Source organism: Salmo salar, chromosome 06 (assembly GCF_965601325.2).
Source record: "Salmo salar chromosome 06, fSalSal1, whole genome shotgun sequence".
Taxonomy (NCBI): Eukaryota; Metazoa; Chordata; class Actinopteri; order Salmoniformes; family Salmonidae; genus Salmo; species Salmo salar.
The window spans coordinates 63838450-63850798 of NC_138296.1; the positions used below are offsets into that span (position 1 = coordinate 63838450).

At 40.6% G+C, this 12349-nt stretch overlaps 1 protein-coding gene across 1 annotated transcript; it reads right to left on the reverse strand.

Annotated features, from left to right (window-relative positions):
- Positions 1–4213: 4213 nt before the first annotated feature.
- Positions 4214–12036, reverse strand: stx7l (syntaxin 7-like). Its single transcript, NM_001140667.1, is given in 10 exon segments — positions 4214–4521; positions 4649–4731; positions 5115–5187; positions 5432–5534; positions 7074–7123; positions 7205–7342; positions 9311–9401; positions 9524–9593; positions 9846–9959; positions 11991–12036. Coding segments are annotated over 9 exon segments (789 nt in total). The 5' UTR covers positions 9931–9959; positions 11991–12036; the 3' UTR covers positions 4214–4425.
- Positions 12037–12349: the final 313 nt, after the last annotated feature.

Here is a 12349-nt window from a genome sequence, read left to right on the forward strand (position 1 = left end):
GCCCACAAGAATGGAATGGTCTACCGTATCAAAAGCTTTGGCCAAGTCAATAAAAATAGCAGCACAACATTGCTTAGAATTAAGGGCAATGGTGACATCATTGAGGACCTTTAAGGTTGCAATGACACATCCATAACCTGAAGGGAAACCAGATTTCATACCAGAGAGAATACTACAGACATCAAGAAAGCCAGTCAGTTGACAAGTTTTGACAAGTTTTTCCAACACTTTTGATAAACAGGGCAAAATAGAAATAGGCCAATAACAGTTAGGATCAGCTTGATCTCCCCCTTTAAATAAAGGACGAACCGTGGCTGCCTTCCAAGCAATGGAAACCTCCCCAGAGAGGAGAGACTGGTTAAAAAGATCAGAGATAGGCTTGGCGATGATAGGGGCAGCAACCTTAAAGAAGAAAGGGTCTAAACCATCTGACCCAGATGGTTTTTTGGGGTCAAGTTTCAGGAGCTCCTTTAGCACCTCGAACTCAGTGACTACCTGCAGGGAGAAACTTTGTAGAAGGGGAAGGGGAAAAAAAGGTGAGAAGCTTCGGGGATAGTCGCATTAGAAGGGGTGGGAGATGAGGAAATGTTGGACGGGCAAGGAGACATGGCTGAGTCAAATAGGAATCCTGACTTAATGAAGTGTTGATTAAAGAGCTCAGCCATGTGCTTCTTGTCAGTAACAACCACATCATCAACATTAAGGGACATGGGCAGCTGTGAGAAGTAGGGTTTATTCTCCAGGTCTTTAACCGTTTTACAGAACTTCTTGCTGTTAGACCCACAGAGAGAGAACTGCTCCTTAAAGTAATTAACTTTGGCCTTCCGGATAGCCTGAGTGAACTTATTTCTTATTTGCCTGTACAAGAGCCAGTCAGCCTGAGTATGCGTGTGCCGAGCCTTTTGCCAAATGCAATTCTTGAGGTGGAGTAACTCTGCAAGATCATGGTCGAACCAGGGGCTGAATCGGTTTTTAATTCTTATTTTCTTTATAGGGGCGTGTATGTTAACAATAACACTGAAAATACTTTAAAAAAAGGTCCAAGTGTCTCCGACAGAGGGGATCAAGCTGATTCTATAAAATTTTACAGAGGCCAGTTCATGAAGGAAGGCTTGCTCATTAAAGTTTTTAGCAAGCGTCTATGACAAATCAGGGCAGGTAATTTCACTGAGCAGCCATTACGAACACAGACTATAAAACAGTGATCACTTAGGTCATTACAGGTGGTTTAAGCATGTCCCAGTTTAGGTCACCTAGCAAGACAAATTCAGACTTAGTGTAAGGGTCCAGGAGAGAGCTTAGGGCAGGTAGAATCCTTAATTGAAACAATAACAAAGTGGGCACCCTGCCTCAGCTTTGGTAAAAAGTTGAGGGATGGGCCAGTAGAAATGTAACCACTCTCAAATTAATAGACAGAGGTATGGATGCAAAGACTGACCATTCATGATATAGTTTTAACCATGTCTACATTAACATTATTTTGGATAAAAAAGCATATATTTTGGGTTCTGATGAAGTATGACTAGGGCTGTTGTGGTGACCGTATTACCGCCACACCGGCAGTCACAAGTCATGAAGGCAGTCAAATTCCACATAACCATTCGGTCATGGTAATTAGGCTTCTTCCAAGCTCTGATGCTGCTGCTGGTCATTAGTAGCCTACCAAACATGCTAATTGCCTGGTACTCAGCACTCTATTGTCTCTCTAATCACTCTGACATCAATGCAAATGTATTCTAAAATCTAATCAAACACTTCTTGAGAGCCCATGAGCTCATGTTGCGCAACATTTCTAAAGGCTACGCAATTGTGGGAGAAAACAAGAGTGATGACCGCAAATAAAGAGCATGCTATATTTTTCTTCTGAAAGAGACAACATTTTATTCATATCATGCTCCTTTAGACCTGTCTAAAATAAATAATGGATTTATTGTGAAGGTGTAGGCTATATTACATGGATTTATTAGACTTTTTACAATGGCTTGTAGGCTATGTGTGGAAGACAGGAGATGCTAAAGTTGTTTATGTTAATTGATGGCAAATTACCGTGAGACAGACAGCTATTTGCTTGACAATCATCGGCTGACAAAATTTCATGACCGCCACAGCCCTAGGTATGACAGTTGAACTAAGCTCATTAGGCGTTTATTAGTTATATTCTTGTGTCATTAATTTCTAAGTCCAAAAATGGATATAGCAACTACGGATTCTAGCTTTAAGAGTACATTGCATCTAGTGTTGCACTGCTTTTTATTGAAGAAAATGAAAACAGAAAGAGCTGTATAAAAAACAGATAACATTTTTGTGAGGCAGCAAAAACATTCACTGGTTCAGAAAACGTGTATAATCCATACATACTTAATCATACAGTGAGAGTAGTTGTGAGATTAAATACAAATTCATAATGTGAAGAATGAGGCAGCATTCCTTTGAGGAACCTTACAGCGAAAGTGATGCAAGATCTTGTTTAGTATTGCACAATCCTTGACCTCTAGTGCATAGACAAGGCTACGGTCCATTATAATAAGCAGGTATTGAACAAGCCTATTCCGGGCCAATTCTGTGTGTATTCTTCTTACTATAGTATTAATTCACAATCAACAAAAACATGATTTCAATATCTCAGGATTAAAACGGCAAAAGCCTTGACACAAAAGCATTGGTCCATAGAACAAGAGACTACTATATACACTGAGCATACAGTACCAACCATTAGGAACACCTTCCTAATATTGAGTTGCACCCCCTCCCCCCTTTTGCACTCAGAACAGCCTCAATTCGTCGTGGCATGGACTCTACACGCTATCAAAAGCGTTCCACAGGGATGCTGGCCCATATTGACGTCAATGCTTCCCACAGTTGTGTCAAGTTGGCTGGGTGTCCTTTGGGTGGAGGGCCATTCTTCAAACACGGGAAACTGTTGAGCGTGAAAAACCAAGCAGTGTTGCAGTTCTTGACACATACCAGTGTGCCTGGCACCTACTACCATACCCCTTTCACAGTAGTGAGGGGAGGACGGCTCATAATAATGGCTGGGACGGCGTTAATGGAATGGCATCAAACACATGGAAACCATGTGTTTAATGTATTTGATACTATTCCACTAATTCTGCTCCAGCGATTACCACAAGCACGTCCTGTGGTTCAAAGGCACCTAAATCTTTTGTCTTGCCCATTCACCCTCTGAATGGCACACAATCCATGTCTCAATCGTCTCAAGGTTTAAAAATCCTTCTTTAACCCGTCTCCTCCCCCTTCATCTACACTGACTGAAGTGGATTTAACAAGTGACAGCAATAAGGGATCACAGCTTTCACCTGGTCAGCTTGTGTCATGGAAAGAGGTGTTCTTAATGTTTTGTATACTCACTGTATGTGTCTGCAGATAGCATACAGTATGTAGACGCCAAAAGAACATACTCTTTATATCATATAGAATTTAAGGAGTTTATACATTATTAATTCATTACTGATTAACTATTTTGACAAATAGAAGTCAACAATGGCACATTGACAAAGTTCCCTTAAAAAGTGATCTATTTAAATTTCAATATAATACACTGAACAAAAATATAAAACGCAACATGTAACAATTTTACTGAGTTACAATTCATATAAGGAAATCAGTCAACTAAAATAAATTCATTAGGCCCTGATCTATGGATTTCACATGACTGGGTAGGAGTGCAGCCATGGGTGGGCATAGACCAACCCACTTGGGAGCCAGGCCCACCCACTGGTGAGCCAGGCCCAGCCAATCAAAATGAGTTTTTCCCCACAAAAGGGCTTTATTACAGACATAAATACTCCTCAGTTCCATCACCAGTCCAGGTGGCTGGTCTCAGACAATCCCGCAGGTGAAGAAACTGGATGTGGTGGTCCTGGGCTGGTGTGGTTACACGTGGTCTGCGGTTGTGAGGCCGGTTGGATGTACTGTCAAATTCTCTAAAACAATTTAGAGGCAGCTTATGGTAGAGAAATGAACATTACATTTTCTGGTGGACATTCCTGCAGTCAACGTGCCAATTGCACACTCCCTCAAAACTTGAGACATCTGTGGCATTGTGCCCCTGTGTAATGATCATGCTGTTTAATCAGCTTCTTGATATGCCACACCTGTCAGAGGGATGGATTATCTTGGCAAAGGAGAAATGTTCACTAACAGGGATGTAAACAAATTTGTGCACACAATTTGAGAGAAATAAGCATTTTGTGCATATGGAAAACGATTCTGGTATCTTTTATTTCAGCTCATGAAACATTGGACCAAAACTTTACATTTTGCGTTTACATTTTTGTTCAGTATAGTAAAGTGACAGCTGTCGCATTTGTCTTCATTTTACAAGCAATGGCCTTGAGACTTGTAACTCAAACTTAGTCCTAAAGAATCATGAAACCAGGACCAAAGTGTGTGTGAAAAGCATCATCATCCTTTAACTGATGCCCAGATGATTAAACCAACGACAACAGCAAGTACAACCAGAACAACAATGAGAATGCAGATCTTCTTTCTAGATTTGCGCTGAAAGGGTCAGAAGAAACACTTAATGTGATACGCAAATTGATTCGATGCAGTGTTGTAACAATTTATTTACTAATTTAATTGAATAATGATGGAAATTATTCTTGAATAAGTACATGTTACCTACCTGATAGTCTGCAGCCTGTGCTAACTGCTGGGTGGCATTCTGAACATGAAGGTCTGCAGTTTCGACATTGGCCTCTATACTGTCTAGGGGTATAAGAAAATACAGTGAAAGGGTCATTTTCTCACAGAAGTTCACAGTATAGGTTTAAGGTTTTGTTAACTTTAACGAAAAGTTGGATGTTTACTTCAGAACACTGTTACTTTTGACTTGTACACTATGACGATGATTCAACTCTCAGAGGATGTCAGTTTTAACACCTTGAATTGATCCACTGAGTGTTGTGTGACATATTTCAGTGTGTGTGTGTGTGTGTGGCATAGCAGTTTGTCATCCTCTGTTCCCAGAACACTCATTAGACTCTTCTCCATAAAGGCTCCTAAACATGCAGTATGTTGTCAATGTTTTGAAAGTGGAAGAGTTTGATGTATTCAGAAGTCGAGGTGTAAATGACTGCATGGATGCTTACCGATCATGTCACCCTGCTCATGGACCATCATTCCCAAGTCCTTAAATATTTCATTTATATCTGTAATATCAGACTGAAAAAAAGTAAAACCATGCATTGAATACACAGAATACATAAGATTAAATAAACTGGATAGAAATCCATTACGTATGTGTGATTTGCAGGATAGCATAAGGTGTGCTTACTGTATGGCTTACTGTATACATTTATTGAAAGGCAACCACTGTAATTTGGAGGAACAATAGACCTCCTACAAAATCTTAATTCAACCCTGAATCTTCCACATTAATCGAGTAACAATAGGTGAGTGCTGTCACCTCTAGCTGTCTGATAGAAGTCTCTCTCTCCTGGATGAGCTGCAGGTCTTCCTCTGTGATGGCCACCTCCTGAGACTGTGACTGGACCTGGGCCTGCCCCCCACTGCAAAGTCAGACATGGGAAACACGGTCAACCACCCAAAGCAAACACTCACCTCCCACTCGGTCAGGCTGGGCCAGAGAGAGATGGGCCTGAAAAAGACTGACATGATAACACTAAAGTAGATTGTTCGATAAACAAGCAGACCAGTAGCAGTCTGAGAATAGTAAACTGTGGGTTTTGTATGTGAACATTCATTTGATGGTTAAAACCCCTGTAGGTGTAAGCCCTTACATCACAATACCTACTAAGCTAACATATGGAATTGTTTTAATATGGTCATAAAATGTAAAATTTAACCATTTGATTTGGAATTTTAGGACCCCTGTAGGTATAAAAGAAAGATATATAAAAATATATATTTGATGAAACATTGAATTTGGCCTCAACGCATTGAATAACACATTCAGAAATGGAAAAACAGACAGATAAAAAAAATAAACCATAAAGGAACAAGGTTTTGAAGTGTCTGTCCTATATCTCAGAGAGACATAACAACATTTATTTGACCCCCTATTCGCTTTTTGCAATTTGTACAGCCCGGTCATGGGTTACCGTCAGACGACTCCCGTAGACCAGATGAACAGAACCTTTGTGTTCGTGAGAGTCTCCCCTTTCGTTATTGGTGACGTATTAGTTTGTATCTCCAACGGTTCCGTCTGGATGGTCGGTTTTGTGAGAAGACCTCTTCGAAGTCAGGATGTCCGCGACAGAAAATTCAGACAACTGCCGTAAAACATATAGGATGTCGTAGAGCAAAACAACCAACGCTGCCGTGATCGTGAGAGTCTACCTTTACGATAGGGGTGACATTACGGGGCGTTCGAGACAACTGGAATTCCAAGTTCGATGACCGTTCCAAAAGATTTTTCCCAGTCGGACCTAGTTTTTTCAGAGTTCCCAGTTGTCTTGAACGCACTGAAGTCAGATTTCCGAGTTACCGGTTGTTTTGAATGCGGCATTAGTTTGTAGCTCACACGGTTCGGGTTTTACAGCCAATTTCATGACGATTTTCTTGTCCGGATCCTCTCATGTGTAGAAAAAGGCAGCTTTCACAAGCCCCATGTCATGGAATAGGTGCAAACGTCATAATGGCGGAGATGCGATTGAGCTGCAGGCTCTACAAGAAATGGTAAGTCTCTAGCATAGCGGAGCTTCAAATCAACTTTAGGGGGTACAGAGGAGCAATTCGTAGTAGAACAAAAGGTTGACCCTACATAGTTACAAAACAGGACATTAAAAATAGAGCTAAACCCTAATAGACCAAATAAATATTCTCTCCACTGTTTTGGTGTTGAGAAAAGAAGATGTTTACATCCTTCACAACTGTAGGCAACAATAATTGAATCAGGATTATAAACTCTGGGTAAATCCACAAAATAGTGTGTCTACAGCGGTTTCTTCCTCTGTAGTCAGGATGCAGTTTTATGTGGGGACAAACATTGGGTTGTATTTAGACAGCTTGCACAGTATGTTTAGTGCAGCATGTCTGTGCACTACGGCACTCAAAAGAACTAGACCACTGAAATGTTGAACTCTGACCTTTCAAAGGGGTTTCCATTTCCTCCAAAGCTGTTGTCAGGAAAGCCACCCTGAGGGGGGACAGAACAGTCAGCCTGATGCACTCGCATTTCAGGTGCGATTTGATTTGTTTGTGTAAAGCATTGACTAACCGACACTCTGGACTCGGCACGGACTCTGGCAACAAACTCCTTCTCTTTCTGAGCAGCCTGCCTCTGTGTCTTTTGGAAATTGGCCAGTGCATTGGAGAAGTCGTTGATAAGGCGATCTTTCTGGATCTTTCTCTGGCGCTAGAAGAGGTAAACAAATGAACAAACATCACATACTGTACAGTGTAACGTAAACTCACCCCATTCCGTACAAATGTGCGCAACCGCGACATTCAAACGAGGCTACAAAGAAAACTAATGGGACTGTAGTGACTGTGTTTACTTCAAAATCTGGGGTGTGGACTACGGTTCTATTCAAGCGTTGATCGACATGGTAATAGCTCTATAGTATTGGAGAAAAGTTGAAAAAAAAAAACGGACCCTCCGTTACATCGTGACGTGTCATGCCGTAACATACAGCACGCATAAAGGAACTATTTCTGTCTTACAATCTCTTTCCACCAGGTGTAGCACTTCTCTCATCGTTTAAAAACAGGAAATGGACAGTGACGGGGGTAAGGGGGGGATACCTAGTCATTTTTTTGCATCATCACTGTAAGCGATCATGACTTTCAAAGCCGCTGTTTACTTCTGAAGATCACTTTAGCACCGCCCTAAAAACCCAATTCAACACAAACCTTCAAATAGGTACGTGATGACATTATATAAACTCTTTATGTTTTATTTACATTTTAGAGGTGATAAGTTGGACAGATCGAGTGAAAAAAAAGCAGTTTTCCCACACATCTCCTCTCCTCCTCACCATCACGCATTAGTTTCGCTTCCCCACCCGCCATTTTTAAAAAGACCCGAAGGAGCTCATCGCCTTCTTGAATCATGCAGAAACAGGCAGCGTGGAGGTCATGTCATTAATTTTGTTGGAAAGGGGAGAAATTGTGCTTTACAATGGTATTGACATTACAGTTGATCTGGAAGTATTACGTTTTTGGGGCGTTAAAATAAGGTAAATTGTACGGACCAAGGCGATGTACAAAAGTGAGTGAGTTTACGTTACATGATACTGTGTCATAGCACTCTTCAACCGATTGACAACTATTCTTAGGACTTCTGTCTCAGGCCACTACACCCTACTTTACATAAGATGTTAGTATTTCACTTCTGCTTATTAAACATATTTATATTAATCTTGTTAGCAAGAAACAACTAGAATGCGTTTGCAATTAAACCAATCATTTTCTTTCCATTGTCTAAATTTGGGCTCCCGAGTGGCTCAGCGGTCTAAGGCACTGCAACTCAGTGCTAGAGGCACTGAGTTGCCTCTAAAACCATCTAAGACCATATTGAAAAACAGAAATTGTGGATGTTTGTAAGAATTTTATTATTCCTGCCAGTGCACACATGGCATGCGTTCCAGCCATTCCTTATGAACTTTACAAGAATGCATTCATTTCTTTCTTTACCACACACAAGCACAAATTCCTTCAACATTGTGGGATATCTGCTGTCAGGAAAAATGTTCATGCTGTGTGCCTTGGGCCTTCCTTGAACAAGAACCCCCACAACTACAAAAACAGGAAATAAAGGCCCAATGTGCTTAAGAATAGCACACCAGCTGAATTTATAAATAAAACGGGCTACCTTACAGTTTCCTGTTATAGTTCATTACACAATGTAATGGAAAAGTGTTAATTATTTAAAAAATTACATTTTGAGAAGAAATTCTTATCTAATGTATTGAGTATGCAGGGTAAATTGAATGACAGGTGGCTAAAATAAAAGATGCAAAAACAGCATGTACATTTTTTTTTTATATTGCAGGGTTTAAATGCTTGCCTGTAGATGGCGACATGTGCTGTTTAATGACATGCATTCTTAAAAGGTGAACGGAGGACACTACAGGAACTGTTTGTGTGTTAAGAGACTCACAAGGAACAGGTAATCCAGGGACCAGCTTGGACAGGACAGGCCCGCCCACCTAACATGTGACCAATGAGCACTGAGGTGCTGTTCACATATTAATGTATGAATAACATTCTGTCTGCTATTGGGCATTACACTACACGTTCAACGCAGTGCACACAATTCCTATACATTTTGTTGCTTGCTGTAAATTAAGTTGAAGCAACCGTACCAAAAAAAGTTGATTACCTGTTCAGTTGTGACAGGCAAAGAGCCAAATTCCTTCACACATCGGTCTGTTTCTTTGGCAAGGTGGTTGACATTTTGCTGTTTCTGCTGCCTACAATTGAAAAGTCAAAAGTGTCATTTAGATAACATTCCACAGAAATACACATACCAGCATGTAATAACTTTAAAAGCTACACACTACAAGAGCCCTCTTCTGATTAAAACAGAACTCACAGTTGCTGTCTGAGCTCAGTAGTGTCTTGTGGTGTTCCCAACTGATTCACAATTCTCTGTATTTCAGATGCTGGTAGAAACAGGGCACAAATGTTGTGACAAAACAATAACAGTACGTGTGTTCACTCAATAGGAAAAGTGTTCAGTTTGAAAGTTAATTCAAAAGAAATGATGTAAATGAGGTATATTAATACTTTTGAGTCAATCCCCAGGCCTCACTTGAGAAGTATAGTAGCCTACAGGCCGACTAAATTCAGAGGATATGACAAAACTTGTGTACTGATTTACATGTGTGCACAGTTTGACCATATGTCTCAATTACTTTGTTGTGTTATCTTCTGGATGTTGGAGATTATCGTCTGAGTAAGCACATTTGGGTCCCGCACTTTTCCGTACTGGTAGGCCATGGTTGACGCATTGGGAGTCTCCCGAAGACCTTGAAATATAAAATGTTACAAGTATTGTTGTAGGTCAGTCACTCACACAGCTTCAGTTCATTCCACCTGCTTTTGGCATTATGTACACCCCTTCCCCTAGACATACTGTAGTGCGTCACCAAAGCGGTAAAAATCCCATTTGCTTGTATAAAATTGTTTTAAAATGAATAAACCTACATATTGTATTCATGAATATTGAACATACTCTTACCGACAGCCTATTATTGGTAACAAATGAATTCACACAGGGTACATTCTGCAATGTACCCTGTACCAAGTACACAATATACCAAGTACACAGGGTACATTCTGCATTCATCAGCCTTCCACTCAGATTAGATAGGCCTTCAAAGAGGCTAGGCATAGATGTCAGCTCAAAGTCTAATTTTGATTTAGCCTACATTTGGTTGAGTTGTCAACTAACATGAATTCAAAGTGAACGTAACAAAAAAAATGTCACCATGTAACTGGATTTAGGTTAAAAGTTTGGGTGAAAAGACATTGTGATTACATGGGCTGCTTTATATAATTAACATTTCATTATTAATTTTTCCATATTTTCTCATTGTTTCTGTGATCAAAAAATACAATTAACATTTAAATGAAATTCTTTTAAGAGTCCTGTGTAGTATTTTGATAATTTGTGCAAGGCAATTGATAAGCATTAAAAACTTTGTGGATGGAGCCTCCCGAGTGGCGCAGCGGACTAAGACACTGCATCGCAGTTCAAACTGCATTGCTACAGGATGCTGGTTCGAGACCCGTGCTGGCCGCAACCCGGGAGACCCATGAAGCGACGCACAATTGGCCCAGCGTTGTCTGAGTTAGGGGAGGGTTTGGCCGGTCGGAATGTCCTTGTCCTATCGCGCTGTATCGACTCCTGTGGCGGGCCAGGTGCACAGACGCTGACACAGTCACCAGGTGTATGGTGTTTTATTTAGTGGATGGGTATAATTTATATGTATAAAATGTATAATAATAATAATGTTTAAAATTACTAAAATTGGGTAATTTTGTATGCGTTTATTTAAAATTTGCATCGGGCTGCTTCTGGGGGGATTCTGTAAGATGCCAGCAAAGTCGGCTGAATTCGGGTAGACAGAAACGGCCCGATGTACTTGGGCCGATTCTGGGCAGTCATTCATTTTGATTCCGGGCCGAGTCCGACACCCGATTGCGGGCCGATTCGATCAGTTCCGGCACCCCGGAAGAGGGCCGATTACTCATTGCTAGCTGGGACCAGTCCAGTCCGTGGTGGTAATGCACCTTAAAGTTGGTTGCCAACGTCATATAAAGTTCACAGAAGAAGAAGCGATAATTAGAAACTAAACTAGGTTATGCTTTTTATCTGTGGATTAATTGTTGGAGTAGAAAACACACGATTTTGTGCTGACTCAATTCTTCAAAGACCCAGAAAAAAAAGGACCTTGTGCATTTCAGGTAAAATAAAAACCCAGTGTTTATATCCCAGGTCAAATTAGTTAGCAACAGAAAGCTAGCAAGGTAAATGACCATGACTGTTTCATGTGTTTCGACTGTCTGCAAATTCATATAGTTTGTTTTGATGTCAACCTGCGTGTCTTGATCGCGTCTGGTGTGGATGGACAAAATCAACATGCGTGCGATTGCGCATGCGTGCACGATCTAGTCACATGAAAACGCTCTCAACCCGAAGAACGAGGCCAGAAAGATGCGGAAATACAGAAGCCTGAATAACCTGTCTCCATTTGCGACTTATGTCATCATATATACATTTCGTCAAACGCAATAGACGTGAATTGTAAAGTACCATGTGAATTTATATCAGGAAATACTGCAGTGTACAGAGGTAAAGATACATTGTTTCTTCAGTTGCACAAATGCTGGCAACTGTTTGTGAACGCAGACTATAAACATTAGCATTCCTTTAAGGTCGCATGAGTTTCAGCTTAATTGTCGCTTGTCGACATTTCCAAATTATTGCATGCCCAAACATTGCTTTTGTCAAATTTCGGCCAACACTAAATACTTGTTTTCCATGTTTCGTTTACCTTAGTTCTGTCTTGACAGTCTGCCCCGCTTGCACTCTGCTTCCTTATCTGTGTGTCATGCTTTTTAGTCACATGATCTGCTCTGCTTTACAGGGTACCGGCGACTTTTGGGTGCAACATCAACTATTAAACCAAAGACGATAGATTTTTTTTTAAATCCAAAGATACATTTTATGACCTTTTTTGCACTTTATTCTACGGCACATCAAAATTACAATAAAAGATCAACAAAAGAGTTAAACGATTTCTAAGTCAAACACTGTTTGACAGAAAAGGCCAGGCAAATGTTGACAGCAGTAGAATGAATGTGTGCAGAAGAGGTTTCTCAAATGCTTCTAATCATGTGCCTGCTTGAACAC